The 18,437-nt window shown below is 35.4% G+C and overlaps 1 protein-coding gene and 1 long non-coding RNA gene across 3 annotated transcripts in view; both read right to left on the bottom strand.

Annotated features, from left to right (window-relative positions):
• The window catches only part of LOC138402270 (uncharacterized), a 229,087-nt gene that overhangs the window by 26,297 nt on the left and 184,353 nt on the right, over positions 1-18,437 (bottom strand). The gene's annotated exons all lie outside the window — the stretch shown is intronic.
• LOC117981942 (uncharacterized) overlaps positions 5,152-18,437 on the bottom strand; it is an 89,324-nt gene continuing 76,038 nt past the window's right edge. For both annotated transcript variants that reach the window (XM_069498313.1, XM_034968210.2), the window contains one exon: positions 5,152-12,234. In XM_069498313.1, coding sequence (XP_069354414.1) covers positions 10,063-11,787 — 1,725 coding nt within the window. In that variant the 5' untranslated portion in view covers positions 11,788-12,234 and the 3' untranslated portion in view covers positions 5,152-10,062. The remainder of the gene's footprint in view (positions 12,235-18,437) is intronic.

Here is an 18,437-nt window from a genome sequence, read left to right as displayed (position 1 = left end):
TTGAGACATAATAATATTATTGATGTGCCTCCGGAAAACATACAGCATTTATATATGAAGAAGCAATTATGTACTCACCGCATATATGCGCGCTTCATCCATAAACATGTATATTCCTATGCAATAATGTAGTTTACCTTACCGGATATAGGGGCGCTAGTGTCTCACCCAGCAAGGCAGTGAGCCGCTGCCATCTTGGATGTCATAGCGTTGTGTACTTTCGCCGCGTGCGCGTCGAATCTAAAATTATATCGTTAATCCGTCTTCCTTTGCAAAAAAATTATTTTCAATAAGTGCAATAAATGTGATAATACGGTGATCATGATATATATTTTCTTATTATTTCGTAATATTACCGTGGGGACATTTTGGTTGGACCCCACGTGCGCGAACAATGTCGATAGGCTACGTAAGCTAATCGATCTGGTGTTTCGCGCTTATTGGTGCCTGAGAGGGCTCTTGAAAAAGGGGATACCTCGACATCCAGCAGCGATTCAAGCAACGAGCAGGATTGAGAGTGACTCCCGAGAGAAACGGCGAGAAATTACCAGGTAACGATCGATCCTCGGATCGATGCGTTATACAACCAGGTGAGTTTTCTTACATATCTTATAATGCATTTACCATATTGTGTATCTAATGCAAATGAGATGCTAATTGAGAAACCAAATTAAACAAATGGCGATTTGGTTGACGAACGTGTCGACACCGACACCGAAATCTAAATCTGGATCTAGGTTTCTTTAATACAAATTTTGGCGAGGAAAAGTCCCAATGGTTACCTATAATCGGTTATTGAATCTATTTATTTTATGTACAAAGTTAATTGAGTGCAATTTAAATTTTACGCCAGTGAATCGAATGATAACATTTTATCTCGCCCACGTGGCGAGATGTTGGTTATAACAAGACATTGGTTAAATTGCTCATTTAAAGGGGTTTCGTAAACTAAAAATAACGGAGAACTGTACTCACTAAACAATAGCTAACACTTATTTGGCCCCACTGAGGACATCATGGCCGTTACCACCAATGCTTTATTATACCAAACAGAACTCAGTTAAGAATCCAGATACCCCCTTTAATAAATGACTGAAACATTCAGATGATAAAGTCGCCCTTTGGTCTAAGTATCTCCTGCATTTTTATTCTTTTGAATATAATGATTAGCAATAAAGATGGTTAAATAAATAAATAACATTCAGCAAATCATCTTTGTCTTAAAAATTATCAGAACAAACTTTACAAATTGTTTGGGTAACAGGCGAATGTATAGCATAATATATTATGTAAGGCGCAGGAGATGAATATCAGACAGAATTTTCATGGAGATGTTTATTTTAAATACTCTAAGGAAATTTTGGATACGGTATTTGCATATGTCAAAAGTGAATGGTTTCTCAGTGATGGCTGAATGGAGGGTCTTCCACTGGAAGCCTCTCGGACCTCACATATCTGATATGTGAGGTCCGCACCCTTTGTTAGTTTTGGGTGTGATAACCATTTTAAATTATTGATTAAGCTGGAAAAGTACGTCAAATCATTGTGACGTCACATGCCAGTGTTTCATGGGGCCTCGCGTGCTGAGCGTGTGTTTTAACGCTTTATAGGATACTGATTTGACTAGTTGTCAAATACCGGATTGGCTTTTAACAATAGTGACGAGGTTCTTTTTGGATAAAGCAACACTCACTGCGTTTATGCAATCCCCTGGTGGCCCATATTTATAAATATTACAGCTATAAATGCCTACAATCGAAAAACCTATCCAACACAATATGTTACAGGTTATGTAATGACATTCTAATATCGTTGGCAAGCTTTTGGTGCAAACAGTTTTTGTAAATGTCAATTACGGTATTTCGAATACCCTAATACAAGAAACTACCCCCGGTAATGCCCACAAAACAAATAATGCAACATGCAACCTGGTCACCTGTCACGACTTAAATGACACAAGAATTACTGGACCAAAACTAGTAGAAGTGGTTCACAAGGAAATGCCCAGTTTTATCTCCGAGCTTTTTCTGCGGAAGGAAAACGTTGGATCGATGCGTCTGATTTTCGACCCTCGAGAACGAAACAAATTTGTGAAACAAAACTATCCCGTCTGATTTGTCATACCGGTTCGTAGCTTTCTACAACAAAAGTTGGACAACCTGTCTAATTTTTGGGTCTGGCGGCAGCGCCCCATCTGTAACATGCTCGGTTGCGGAAACCTTGCATGCGAAGGAATGTCGAGTGCTAGTCTACCTAGACGACTTCCTTCTGGTCAATCAAGACCAATCCAAGTTATGTCTTCAGGCTGCGGAAGCCGTGAGGCACTTGGAACTTCTGGGCTGGCAATTCTGGTCAACTAAGACCAATCCAGGTTATTCCTTCACGCTGCGGAAGCGTGAGGTCCTTGGAACTTCGGGGCAGGGGGATCAATTACCAAAAGCCAACGTCCATACCATGTTGAAGACACCGGTTCTCGTCCGATCACCGAAGTTAAGCAACATCGGGATCAATTACTAAAAGTCAATTCTAACACTCACACAAGACCTACAATACCTGGGTATTCGTTGGCAGACTATAAGAAAATTCAATGTTCTTGCCCATAATAAAGAGTAAAAAACTATCAACGAGACCTTTGAGAGAATTATTACTGAAAATATCTGAAATCACTCTTCACGAAATGCAACGGTTGCTAGGACAGTCAGACTTCGCCAGTTTAGTAACTCCCAGAAGCAGACTACATTCTGATCAGATCCAAATACGCCTCAAACGTTTCGATAATATGTTTTAGACTGCTGAATCCACAATCGTGGAACAGGGAATGACATGGCGGCGCGGAACCACATGTCTCAGGCTGCCAATATGTACACCTAAAACCTGCCATCCACTGCTTGGCGAATAATGCCTCTGATTGGCTTTTAGTGCCCAATTAAACGGGAAATTAATGCCAGAAACTTGGTGAGTGCATCAAAAATGATAGCACAGCAATAGAAGGAACTTTATGCAGTTATAGTGGCAATTGAAGACAGCACAAGAACTCTGTAAAAATCGCAAGTCTTAGTTCAATCGAACACTCATTCGTTCACTCACTCGTTCGTTCTAACGTTCATTTTAATGAACAAAGTCGTGGGTTTTACTGATTCTAACAATCGAACTCCCGCACATAACAGATTACATTATTGGCTCAAGGCTGTCACGAGGAAAACCTCCCACAGAGTGTCATCTTTTCCCTCAAGCGCCGTCCGAGATCGATTTGGTTGCAGCACAACAGATTACTGTAGTAGGGAATAAAGATGGTGTGATGTCTTTATCGACTGCAAAGATTGATCAGCAAGTTATAGATGCTTTCAACAGGTCATTGAGACATCAATTTAGCATGGGTGTTTTCTTCTCCAAACTAATTGCCAAAAGTACTGACTTACTTGAACAAGTGCAGCTGGGGTGTACTTAAATGTGGCACGTGAAAGACCTTTGGGCTTCAAGATTTGAAAGCAGAGCTCAAATGAACTATAGAACCTATCAGGGACTCTGATAGATGTCACGACATTACAGTGTCCACCAGACATTTACACGGAAGCTGAAAAAATTGAGGATGGGTGCCCAAATAAAGGAGTAGTCTATACGAGAAGTAAAGAACAGGTGCTTGTTGGAAGCAATTTTTGTCCTACCTACCTACCAGACATCAAAAATGGTTAAACTGGTGCGAAACCTGGTGGCGGTTAATTTTCTATGATCCACATGTGGACACTAGGCAATTATTGACGTGGCTAAACTCAAAATTACTAAACCATTTATCATACAGGACCTTAAGGTAGAGCTCAAGCGCTAACTACAGAAGCTCTCATTTAAGCACACACTTCCCGAGATATCTAGACGAACCTATATGGACAATTGTTGCCCTGGAACGAAGGGTTGACAACTGAAAGTCTGTGTCACCGGGAAAAATATATTATATACTTTATTTGGCCCAAAGACTGACACTCACTCTTAACATAAATACGGATGGACACTTTCAAAACATAATAGTATAACAGAAAACATAATTCTCTATTAATGTACTAGTATACTACAGTAGTACTACATGTATGTCTTTGACACAGGAAAATAGGTCAAGCAGAATGAAGTTAAGAATTTAAATATATTGTAATCTTTTTATCACCAACCGTAATGAAACTGAAGCCGCATCACGTACTGTAATAGATCACTGGAACAGTTCAGTTCTTAAGCAATGTGGCAGCATTCCTGTATCCCCAGGGATTCATCAGTGGATCAACAGTAGTTTCTTTGGGGACAGATAACCAATCAATGGACGATATACTCGTATCTCGTGGTAACTAGAGATTACCAGACACTCTTGTTGAAATCATTATTGCCCGGAGGAGATCTCAAAATAACTGAAGCTTATTTTTCAATATAATCATTATATGGTCCGGTTTGAGTTTTAGTAATCCTTATCAAAATTACAGACATAAATCATTTAAATTGTTTGTCTTTTAGACATTATATTTTAACTTATTAACCCTGGTTAGAAATAACAATAACTTTAATAGGTGACAATGAATGAAGGGGACGTGGTTATATGATCTAACTTAACGATTAATATTTTTGTTATTCAATTGACAGATTAACTCCCTTTGATTCATCATAGCGTTGTGGGTAATACATTTCACCAGCAGATAACAAACACGTCTTCATACATAAATGCTGTATGTTTTCCGGAGGCACATCAATATGACGGTTTTACATTACAATAAAACCGATATTATGTGCCGAGAGGGAAAACATACAGCATTGCAGGAACTTCTTCCTGGTGAAGACTATGACATCCAAGATGGCAGCGGCTCACTGCCTTGCTGGGTGAGACACTAGCGCCCCTATATCCGGTAAGGTAAACTACATTATTGCATAGGAATATACATGTTTATGGATGAAGCGCGCATATATGCGGTGAGTACATAATTGCTTCTTCATACATAAATGCTGTATGTTTTCCCTCTCGGCACATAATATCGGTTTTATTGTAATGTAAAACCGTCATATTATATTTCAAGGATCATAACTTAGAAATTGCTATTTCACTAGGTAGGTATATAGGTGCATAGGTACTTTTAAGGACACGCTATCTAAAATGTCTAGATAAATAAAAGATGTAAGTTATTTATATTATAAAAACATTTTATTAGCAAACTTAAATAGGAAAGTAAAAAATATAGAAATTCAATACAAAACTGTAAATGTGTAATAATAATTATGGTAAGTAGCTACATAATTCATTTGTTACACAGAGCTCACTGATACTGATAATATGAATGACCAAACTTATTGGACAGACAAGCTAACTATCATGCCATCTTTTGCATTTTGTATGGTTTTGTGTAATTCTCCTCTAAATACATGAAACATTATAAAATTTACTTGTTGATGTATTATGACGTAATTTTTACTTTTATAGTATCGAAAATAATATTGTGTACTTACATAGACATTAGGTGATAATAGTAGTTTTATGTATTATATTATGTAAGTAGGTGATAATGCAAAAAATGAGCATGACTTATTAAATTGTGCATGTGGGAGACGTTAACAGTTTTCTACAGTGTTAAATGTAAGAGCCGTATCACGTTAACTGCCGGTAGTTGAAGATCTTACTACATGATATTTAGCTATGTAATGGTTTTAAGGACGGCTGTAGGACCGCTTCAACTGTCGTCAGTTGCAGTAGATACACTGTACTGGCCCTGTATTACAAATTTTTTATGAGTTATAATATTTATGTGCAGCGATCGTTACTACTTACTATCATTAACATTGCCTACCATATTACGATTTATAAATGCTAAAAGATAATGCTCAGAAAATGTCAAGAATGGCCAGAAATCACCAACAGCCCTAAATTCTATTTAAAATATTTGAACAATCAGATTACCTACTCTCGATTTTGTTTAACTATGGTAAAAGTGTACCTACCTACCAATTATTAGTTTTGTGTATTGTATTGGATTTCCGTCTATCGTCCATTTTCTATATTCAGTATATCAATACTAATACTACAAATGCGAAAGTCTGTCTTATCTAACTGCTCGCTTTTTGTGGCTCATCCGTCCGATTTTGATGACCTTTGGTACAGAGATAGCTTGTATCCATAAGGGACGAAAATAGGTTAATTTTTATCCCGTAAAATTAAAGAGTTCCCCGGAATTTTCAAAAACCTAAATTGAGGGCATAGTCTGTTATATTTTAAGATTCTTAAAGCTAGCTTCTCTTTAGTTTTTAGATAAATTATAGTTCTTACTAAATTATTTAATGGTTTTATTTTTTATTAGAATTAGGCACAATTTGGCGCATAAATCATTTTTTTCACCTAAGTATTAATTTTTATATTTACGATCGATAGGCCTTGCCCTCTGGCAATTTAACTCAATAGGTAGTAAGATGTCAATCATCGCATCAAATGGAATCGCGTTTCTTTTTGTAATACAGGGACATGAATTTGGGCTGCTCTTAACATGCACTTTACGCTCGTACAGCTTACTGTACCTAAGTATTACTTTGCGACTGAAACTGTATCAATAGAAATACATTAGCAAAAATCACAGCTCGGGTTAATCAAAATAAAATTACCTTTTCATTTTTCCATTTTCGTCTTATTCGTAATTCTATAAATAAATAATTAAAGTATTGTACGGGACGGCTTTAGTTTAATGATAAGGTGGTCATTTATAAAATAAATTTTGCAATCCACATATTGAGCAAAATGAAAATTCCAAATAAATAAAATAATATTTACAAATTGCAGGCCATTCTTCTCAGATACGACCAGATAACATTATACCTCCACGACGTGCTCAAATCTAAATTTCTAACGCAATATTAAATTATACTTATATCGATTAATAATATAAATCTTACTAACAGAAATTATTAATAAAATCTAATAATCAACTCAGGAACAAATGCAATAATAATAATCGATCAAATTGAAAAATTCTTTCCGAATAAGTACCTCTTCAAAAACCAACATATTTAATATATTTCACGAATATATTAACAACCATTTATGCAATCACATAATATTATATTAAGGTAGCCATAGTTTCTTATAACTAATTGGTAAATCTCTCAAAAGTTTCTTAATGCTTATTACAATATATCTATAAATTCGCTAACATTTCGAATACCACCTAATGAGATACAAGAGAATAAATTTACGTCACAAATTGGTTTCCGTCTTCAACCTGTTACATAATATATTTACAAAATAATGAGTATTGTTAAAGGAATTTTCTAAAATTCTTACAACTATTTTTACGCCGTACAGTAAAATGAAGACAATCTCAAGCACTATCAAATCAATAAGGATCATTAATTTATTATTTCCCAATTTGAATTAAGTAGGTATTATGGTATTTCTTGGGCCGAGGTATATTTGATTTATATTAAAAATAATAACCATTGAATAAGTATTTCATATTTGATGATACCACCTACATAAAGTAGTCAATAATATTTAATTATCCAGGTGAAATTTAATTATCCAGGTGATATTTTTTGGGTTTTACAATTTTTACAACTTCAAATAACCAGCCATTCGAAGAACGAATTTAATAGATCTGCTTATTTTAAATTATAAATTATTATTACCCTTGAATGTTTAAACAGATAGCTATAAGAAGGGTATGCATATTATGCATTTCTACGTCATACAGCATTACTTCTTAATATAAATCTTACATTATTTTGTTGTTCAAGTTTTTCAGTCACGTAGAAACTTTCACAGGCAGTGTTCAGTAACTAAATTAAGTGCGCATATAAGCTCATTATTGTCTTGGCAAGAGAAACAGACTGATTTACGTATATAACAAAAATATGCCTTAAGATTAAAAATGAGTATCATTTATTCTAGCACTCGTAATATAAACGATGTGACAATAGAAGTTGTACCTATTTATAAATACCTATACCTGAGTATTATTTTACAGGAAATCTATGTACTTTTACTAGTTGTATTTTAGTATAAGGTATATTTAGGCAATATTAAATAGACTCAGTATAAGTGGAGTTATAAAATGTTCAAGTTTATGAATGGATAATTAAATATTAAACGCCATAATATTTAATTATCCAGGCTCAATATTCTGTCTATTATATACAAGTAAACCTGATAAAGTTAGTGAGCAGATTGTGCCCTCTGAAAATATTATCCTTTATACGAGTTTAAGGCCATCTATAGCCTCAGCATCAGCGATCAACGATTGAGTAGCTTTTCGGAACCTCGATGCCGTGATTGAACGCTTCCACTCCACACACATAGTCAATCTCCAGTCGTAACAATAAAGTCGATTTATTCATTATTTAGATATTATGCCGATCAAACGCTGAAAGCAGCGGCAGTTTGCTAGGTCGCCGATCGCTGATGGTAAAAGCATTATGTCTGCTATGGTTCCAAATACAATGTATAGAAACTATTGGTTTTGATAAAAACAATAAAGTATGTTTTACACAGCGATATTTATAGAATACGTCATACAATATACTTGCCTATTTTAAGATCGTTGTAATTAAATAACAAATCTAGGTAATAAGATAAAACTAAGAGTTTGACGCCACGCCGCCGATACACAATTATTATTTATTGCCATGTCACGACTTGATACCTATTATAAAAGAACCACATTTCCTGTTAAAGAGGTCTTTCAGATCAATTTAATTTTTTAATATGCTTCGTAATCTCCTAATGAACCATTAATGGTATTAATACAATACAGCTTATGTTTTTTCATTAGTCGTTTATTAATTATTAAGTATATGCATGCATAATTGAGAAAGTTGTATATTATAAAATTGGTTAGCCATTCTTTTAGAATTATAGATACTGTTTTTTTGCTTATAAGTTGTGTGTGTATCTAATACCTACCTACTAGGATAATCGAGTAGGTATGGTTTAGGTAGGTACGTATTTATATATATGTAGGTATATCTAGGGCTTTACACAATAGGGCGCCGCACCGTGCAGTAAATAATAATAAGAAAGGAGTAAAGAAAGGCCAATTTGTTAGATGAGAAAGGGAGCACAATTTTAAAGACAGCTATTGAAACTACTCGTATTTGAAATTTATAGCAATCTAGGTGCAATCAGGCCTCTCCCAATATCAGGCGAAAGATTTAATAATTTTAGGAGCGAGTTACCCTTCACCGTACTCTTCAATGTAGAGAACCATGTAATATAATCGATTAGATTGTAGTACTTGTAAGACTATTACGATAAATGTAGGTTTAAACAGATAAAAATATTATCAAACCAGTCCTCAAGAAGAGAAAAGAAAAAATAAATATAGGTACCTACTCAGTTACTTGTATTAGGTATCGCTGCTACGAGGACATTATAGAATTGCTTATAAAAAGTAGTTTTTTGAGTTAAAACGTCGCTATTCATGAGTCGATATGAGGAAAAAAATGAGCAAAGTGACAACAAACAGTATAAAGATACGATAGTCAAGCGGTGAAAGATAGTTGGTAAGCACTGAATGCTCGTTCTTTAATTCTGTTTTTTTTCATTATTTTTTAGAAAGTTTGGTCGGTCGCGCAGCGAGAGAAATTACAGTGCGGCCAAACTATTGATAATGCTAAATTTGTTCATCATTGTTGGTCACTTATCTGATAATGTTGTCTATTAAAATTTATAGATATTATACCTAATGTGCATAGAAATTGCTAATACTTGTAATGATATTATACTGTACATGACTAATTAATTATAAAGAATGGAATAGTTTGAATAATCTCGTAATTAAAACACTTAATTGTACCTGTTTATAGCTAAAACTAGCTAAAGCTAAAAGTAATCGGTAACGGGCGGAGTTACATACAAATTAACAAGTATGAGAATTTCTGACACATTCTCCTTTACACTTTCCCTAACTGTCTAAATAACTAATTTATTTAGCACCTTACCAAATTCTTCTGTGATATTTCAGCCTTTATGTATAAGCTTAAAAATACATTCGCTCTCAGTACTTCAGTTCAATAATTGACTATCAATACGAACAGGAAATTCGGCGAGAGCGGTTACCTCTGTTTGGTGGGCTTAGAGGCGCCGTTAGCAGCTGCGGTCTTCTGTGCTATGTGAGTCTGATAATGCTTCGCGAGATGCGCCTTCTGTCTGAAACTCTTCCCGCACAGGGAACACGTAAAGGGCTTTTCGCCTGTGTGCGTCCTCACGTGCACGTTTACTGAGTACTTATCCTTGAAACCCTTTGAACAGATAGAACAATAATGCAAGGATCTCTCCTTTCTAACGCCGTTCGATGTAGATGTAGCCGCTTGAACTGCTGTCCCTGATTGTGTTTGACTTGTCGGTGGCAAAGTTTTACTAGGTGGTCTTCTATGTTTTTTACCAACTTTCGTACTCGTCACCGTTGGCGAAGCCGTTACTATCTGCAAGTGCTGTGGCAACTGAACTTCACCGGCAGGAATCATAGTAACTAACTCACCATTGACGTGGTGAATATTATATATACTGCGAGTAGGATCGATCGGCTCCACAGTACAGAAAGGCTGCACTGATTCACCTAATTCTGTTGCTATCCGTTTTAATTTTTCGTAATCGTCAGGGTAGGTGGAATCGAGCTGTGATAGTAAAATATCATCTACACTTTGTGTTGATGTTGGATTTTCACCATTTGTGATCACAGTGGCTGTAGGTTCTTCTAATAGTATAGATATATTAACATTGCCGTTTGGTGGGCCTATCGCCATTAATAATTCATTTTCTGTATCTTTCGTATCCTGATACATGGACGGTACATCGGCTTTGTTATTATTGTTTATAATGACCCTTTTTAATTCAGTTTCAGCATCAATTTTATCTACAGCATTTTTTAGTAGTGTACTATATCTAACAAAGGCTTTTCCTTGTAAGGCACTCCGCAGTAATGATTCATTTGACTCTGTGTTTTGATCAGTTAATTTCCAGTCATTATTATTATTATTATATTCGACTTCTAACATAGTAGGTGTAACGATAATTGGGCTATGCGTAGACTCGTCTTTTTTATCATTGCTATGATATTCATTTTCATCATAGGTGAAAGGTTCTATTTTAACTAAGCTGCTTGTACTGAGTTCTGTGCTCGTATTTTGTGAATCTCCGTCTTCATAACTAAAACTTTCTACTTTAGGTAACGTATTAAGTGTGTCTTGGCTGAAGTCGTTAGGAAAACCGTTCATATTCAATATTGTTTCAAGATCTAATGACGGATTTTGTTCCATATCCGTAGGGCTGGACATGGAAACATCTTCTTCTTTAACCCAATAGCGATTTGTATTTGTTTCATTAATATCTTGATTAAGAACAGTTAGTGTATATATTTGTCCGTCTGTATTATTACTTATCAATTTATTCGAAATAGTAGTGTCAGTACATGAATGTGTGGTTATTTCATTCTCTTGGCTCCAGTAATATTTGTTAAGATCTTCTAACATTGACGTCTCTATCCGATCTCTATCTCGGTCCACATTCCATATGGAGTCAAAACTTTGTAATGGATTGGAGGTTGTAGCGACAGTCATGCTGTTCGTAGTGGACGACTGAACCCCAGTTACACTTATTAGACTATTATTGTTCTGTTCCTTAGGTTCTTCCGACAACAAAGGGTTTGATCTCGAATCAGGTGATTCCATAAACACATTAACAGATCGCATTTGCTGTTTATACTGAGCATCGGTTACTTCATTTGAGGTCACGAATTCAAAAAAATCCGACTTTGACAATTCTGGTGCAGTGGTCGTCATGACTACCGTTTATATATTTTAACCGAGGACGACGACTCGGCACGGGTTTGATCCAATTTAGTTACATTAAGCAATCTTGTGCCGTGGTCAGTTATTTTTTGTACTACAGTAAGTAAATCTAAGTTAAAATGAGTTACTCTTATAACCTGGTATGACTTGTACTTTTATTGGCAGTCGCTAGAGCGTCGGTAACTGATGCGTGTGAGAAGGCGTAGGTTGGGGTGCTAGTCGGAGGTGCCTAGTGCACTCAAACTAATGGGCGGACCAATTGAATGTGCAAACTTGATCCGAACGTTCCTTTTTCCCATTATTCACCCCAATCCCGTACGCTGCTAACGAAGGAGTTTAGTTCTTCACATTTACGGCACGGTGACTAAAATTCTTATGTTCCATTATATAGGTGTATAAACGGCGGCAACAACCAATGGTGATGGTCTTCTTTCAGATCTGAAATAAAAGAAAAACGAGTATTAATTTTTTTGTCAATGTGACTAATTACAGTTTTAATGTCACAATCGGAGCGAGACCAATGCTACCAGGCTACTTGACTCATATCTAATTCCGTCCAATAAATGATTATTTATTATAGTATTTTGCTTAAGACAACGAAATATATCAATAACAATTATTAAAAACGCAGGATGGATATATAAATCCAATTTAAAAAATACAGTTTTTATTTTTATTTGAAACGCAGAAAACGCTGTCAGCCATGATGTGACGTCATTAATATGTAAACAAAGAAATGTCATCCCTATGTCACGCGGGGACTAACGTAGTATCCATATATATAAAATTTAGAGTCCTGACTAACTTATACATCAACGCACAGCCTAAACATCTAAACAGCTGGTCCTAGATACATGAAATTTTGTGCGTGTGTTCTTTGTAGGTAAAGAGAAGGTATCCACTAGGAAAGGATTTTTTGAAATTCCACCCCTGAGTGGGTTAAATGGAGGTTTGAAATTTATGAAGTCCACGCGGGCGAAGTCACGAGCAAAAGCTAGTTTTTATATATTTCTAAAAACTCATAGTAAACGTAAAAAAATATCGTTTTCTCTTTATAAATTGAATAAGTTATTAAGTAAGACTTACAACAAAGTGATCTTTGCAAAAATAAATTTGGGTTGAAGTCGTTAGTCATATAGGATAGGATCCCTTTAAGCAAGTCTTCGCGTGTTACGTATATTTATTTCACTGGGCACTCTAATCCACAACTTTCCTGTGGTCTTTATCGATGCGTTTTTTACATTCTCGGATGATACAATAACGATAATTACTATATTTTTCATGTAAACTAGTATAGAAGTCATGTTTATTAAACTTTGGGAGGTTATGCTGTTGTTTACAAATGCATGACGTCAGAGCACAGATAATCTATCGGCCAAACATGGCCGACAGTGTTTTCACCTGTCTAAGAAAAATATATTTTTAAATTAAAGTTTTACGGTTTTTAGGGCGCAAAAAAATATAGTGTTAATTTTTTTGATATAATGGGACAAATATTAACCATTTAAGACCAACTTAAAAAAAGCCTATTAGGCTACTTGACACTTTTTAAATCTATGGTCACAATTCATAAACCTTTATAGAAATTCACAGTAGAAATTACTATACTGGCAGATTTAAAATGAGGGGATGTCCCTCTGATCTCAATGTTGGTATTACTGTTCTTGTCGATTTACTTTAGAGATTTGTATAAATGCACTTTGAGCGTCAATATTAAATGTGATTTAAAAAACATTCTCTTAATGCCACATCTGAACATTTCATTAAATACCTAAGTCGGTTCTTGTGTTTAGAGCCTGTATAAAACCAGGGCGAACGAGTCACGCGGCGTGCCACTGACTAGGTTTCACGAACGCTTTCCGTCTATGCTGTAGCTTTCATTGTAGCAGTAGCGGGCTTAGGGTGGACGGTGTGTGGGCCCCAGGTCTCGGGGGCAACATCCATTGATTGATCCATTGAAACCTTGAGAACATCCATTGATAAAATGCCAGATATGTTCAGTAAATTAGAGTAAGTTTGTAGTTACAGGCCCACATTAAAAATAATGATAAAATATCTTGTATATCTTTATTAATTAATAATTCCCTTTATTAACTCCTCTGAGAGTCAAATGTGAGAAAAATAAATATAACAGGGAACGGGGGCCTCATTTAATGATGGCACCCCGGGTCTTCGACGAGCTTAATCCGCTGCTGCGGTAAAGTCGAGCTCTTTTTACTCGACTACGGAAGAGTGTATTAGTAGTTATTTGTGTTTTCGGTTTATCGGATCCCGCATAATTGTCAAACTGATTTGATGCCGAACTTATGCATAACGTTTCTTGCATATTTACGGCGGACATGATAAGCTAAATTATGTCTACAAACTTACTTTAAGAGGAGAAAAAATCGAGTTTGATATGAAATTAAAAGTGTACAAGATATAGCTCGATTTCAAACAACTTCCATTTTATAGATGGACAAAATATATATCACTTCACACTAAAATTATAAATGCGAAAGTTTGTATGTGTCCGTGTGTGTTTGTTACTCTGTCATGCGAAACCTATTGGAACCTACGGATTTGGCTATAATTTCGAATGGAGATAGATTATTATAATACCCTGAAGCTACAAAGGCTACTTTTTATCCCAGAAAATCTAAAAGACAAAATCGCGGGCATCAGCTTGTAATTAATAATCTGTGGTGATATTTTAAAAAGAAGCGGTCCGGTTTTAGTTTTTAACTTTATTTTCTTTAAAAAATATTTGGCATAAGGTAGTTATACTTAAGTATCTACTGTTCAATGACTCTTCATTAAGATGAATTGAGAGTTGAGACTCGAGAGGAGCGAACACAAGTTGCGGTTTGTTATTCTAATTCTTATCTAAGCATCCGTTACATTTTTTACGTTTGACTTTTCCTTATAACCACTCGGTGTTAAGCTTCTTATGTAACCTACGCTGAAGATTAAAAAACACCGTTGTTTTTCATCAATTTATTGGGCGAAAGGATAATTAATGTTATTCAATGTTATAATTTTTATAACCCAATGTTTTTTTTGTTTTTTTTAAATTATCGATTCGGTGTTTCCATTTTGCTACATGTAAAATGAGAAAGGTATGTCAAACGACACGACGAATTGGAGCAAGCTGGCCAACCGAAACACGACGTATAATATTACACCTGTTAACTGATACAACTATACTCATACACATATTTATAAGAAAGAAGTAGGTACATATACATTAAAAAATATTTACTTTACCAGTAATCATCAAAGCTGTGATATCCTAGTGGTTTAAGACGTTGGCCTACTAGACAGGTGGTTCGATTCCGGGCACGCACGTCTCTTCTAACTTTTTCACTAACTTTTTGTAAGTAGTGAAGCATTTAGTTTAAGCAATTAAATCTCACTTGCTTTATCGGTGAAGGAAAACATCGTTAGTAAACCTGCATACCGACCGTGCTTCATAATGTTCTTAAAGGTGTGTGAAGTCAGTCAATCCGCATTTGGCCAGCGTGGTAGACTTTTGCCAAACCCATTCATTCTGTGAGGGGATCCCTGCTCAATAGTGAGCCGGCGGTGGTGGAGATCGTGATGATGATGAGTAATCATATTCACTTTAAATTTTTCTACTTACACTATAAACAAGATCTTACGATCATTACTCATTCATAAAGGTAGATCAACCCCCTAATTAAATAAACAAACAAAAATGCTCCAGTTCATAAATAAAATAAAATTGATATTAGAATATTTTTTTATTAGCCCGCGATATTTGAAAAGAAAAAGAGGTAGACCTGTACAAAAATGGGTTGATAATATTCGAGCAATGGCAAGGCGCCTCATGGTCCAGAACTGCTGGGAACATCTATGGAAGCAAGTGGCAAGCCTTTGCAAAAATGCCAAACAGACTAGGTTATCGAGACAGCACAAGAATAAATAAATATACCTACATAAATATAGGAAATCAAAGTGTTAGAAATAAGACGTAAATTAGTTATATGTATGTATTATATAGGCATGTCTCCATGTGATTTAGCGTTCCGGTACGATGCCATGTAGAAACCAATCAGGGTAATGGGTTTAATGAAACTGCCATACCCCTTCCAAGTTAACCCACTTCCATTTTAGGATGCATCATCACTGAGAAGTTACCACCAGGTGAGGTTGCAGTCAAGGGCCAGCTCGTATCGGAATAAAAATATATATTTAAAAAGTTGGATTATGAGTTGCTAAGTAAAGCAACTTATAATCCAAAAATATAACTTTTATGTAAGTTTACATAATATTTCAATTTAACACAAATTATGTTTATGTATTTAAATAACATAGGCTCCGAAGGAATATGTTATTATTTATCATTTGACCTCCTGCTCTTTACTATATGAAATTATTATCCACGATTAATTATATTATCACTAGTGTTGCAGAATTTCAATTTACTAGTAATAGTACCTACATAATATATTTTTGTTATCCGCTTAGAGTGTTACATAGTAGGTGATATAAATTTCATGTACTGAGGAGTGAAGATCATAAATTAGACTATTTACTTTGGCCAGTAACATAAGACTGAGGGTCGTAAAATTCAAAATTTAATCAATACTTTACGTCATTGCGACACAAAAGTATTTAAAACTTAATAGTGTAGGTACGTTGCGTTATTACTTTGATGAGTTAAGACTGTGTACGTAATAGGCGAGTTAACAACTTGAATAACGTTAGTTTCAGAGATGTGTAATGTTTTAGTGATTTAACAATAATTTATGTGGTGTTTTTATATAGCAAAGAAAGTATCTATTCAGCTTATCACGACTGGACCAAGTATATTTTATTACTATAATATGATATGCCCGCGAAATCGTTCGCGTTGATTTAGGTTTTAGAAATTCCGTGGGTACCCTTTTATTTTTCGGGATAAAAGTAACATATATCCGTCTCCAGGATGCAAGATAATGAAATAAATAGATAGTATATAGATAAATAGATTAAGAGGTTTTTGAAAAATCTATGGGAACTCTTTCCAGGACCAAAAGTAGCCCATTATATCCGCTTAACGGCACTCGTACCAGCAGTACAGTCAGCAGCCACGGCCGAATTCTCCCACCAGAAAAGACCAGATACAGTTTAGAAATTAAAAAATTCTCAACCTGCCCGCGCCGGAAATCAAACCATTTAATTAATATAAGACTCCAACTCATGGTATACTCGAGATGGTTTTAGTCTTGTAGATAATGATCTCTGTGTATAGTACGCGACAGTTTGAAATGGCAATCGGGGAGGGAACGACTCGCACACCCGCACAGCTCCCGTACTACCCAGGTGCGGGCGAGCTCGGGTGACGTGCGGGTGCGCGGGGCATCTTCCCGCCTCATACCCCGATTGCCATCTCAACCTGTCGTGGATACCTAAGCACTAAGAAAGGATGGCAAGTAAAGAAGTTTTTGAGTTCTTTCTGAGTACACTTTTTAGGGCTTTATAATAACTTTATGTAGTAACACTCAGGCAAGGAAGGTATATCACAGGAGGCAACGTCCACACTATGTGTAATAATTTGTATACTGTGATGTGGGTTAACGAGCGAGGCTCGTTGCGCCACTCGCACCGTGCGCCCGCGCCGCACTCCTCCGACACAAGCAATTGGATCACGACACAATCGTTATGCCACAATCGATGAAAATATCATCATAATCATTATAACCCTCGTTTACATTTTACGATTTTAGCAGCGCTAATTATAGCTATATTATGAAACGGATTCTTAACAAAGATCTTTAAAATAATATTATGTTAATTTATTTTAATTCTTTTTATAACCTAGGTAAGGTATCTATAATCTATATATTATTTTAAAATGCTTTTTAGAATTATTTTTATGAATTTTATTAATGTTTTGCGTGACATAGTGTTTATATTTGGTAGATAAAGCTCATATTGTAAGAAGTACCTACTAAGGTATGATAAATAAAATGGGATCATTGAGCCCATGTATAATAAACTTTATAACTGCCTCGTTGGTCTAGTGTTTAGCTTGTTCGACTGTAAAGGGTAGGTCCGGTTAGATTCCTGGTTCGAGTCAAAAATAGGTACCTATTGGGTTTTATTATCCAGAAATTTTCAATACTAGCCCGAAGTTAGGAAAATGGCAGTGTCGCAGCCTCGTGACCCTGTAAATAAATATTACAAATCGTTTTGTTTGGCTACAATCGAATTGATTGTGTTACTGTATTGTAACGGTTACTATAATTAATACTCAAATTTTAACAAAATATTAATTGCTAATAAGTGGTAAGTTAATACAACATAAAGTTTGTAACTATAATTATTATTATTAAAATTTTATTTTTGTCACGAATACAAAACAGTTAAGTAATTTTAGTTGGTGTATTTTGCCTCAATGAAAAAGCGAATCAAACAATACCATAGACCATTCATTTTCTATTAGGTACCTACTTAAAATGAAGCCTGGGCTAACTTTTTTATAGATATCCTTCACATTACGTTTAGAAACACGAGGCTATATATCACGGAGGTAATCATCTGTACGAAGATAGAGATGCTGAACTTCAATATTTAAAACAAGAACAAAGAGCAACATAAGCCAAATGTCTACCTCTACTCTGCGCTAAACTATTTCCTTCCACTTGACCTTTATC

Source organism: Maniola hyperantus, chromosome 4 (assembly GCF_902806685.2).
Source record: "Maniola hyperantus chromosome 4, iAphHyp1.2, whole genome shotgun sequence".
NCBI classification, from domain to species: domain Eukaryota; kingdom Metazoa; phylum Arthropoda; class Insecta; order Lepidoptera; family Nymphalidae; genus Maniola; species Maniola hyperantus.
Note: the sequence above shows the minus strand (reverse complement) of the source record. Positions and strands in the feature narration are given on the sequence as shown.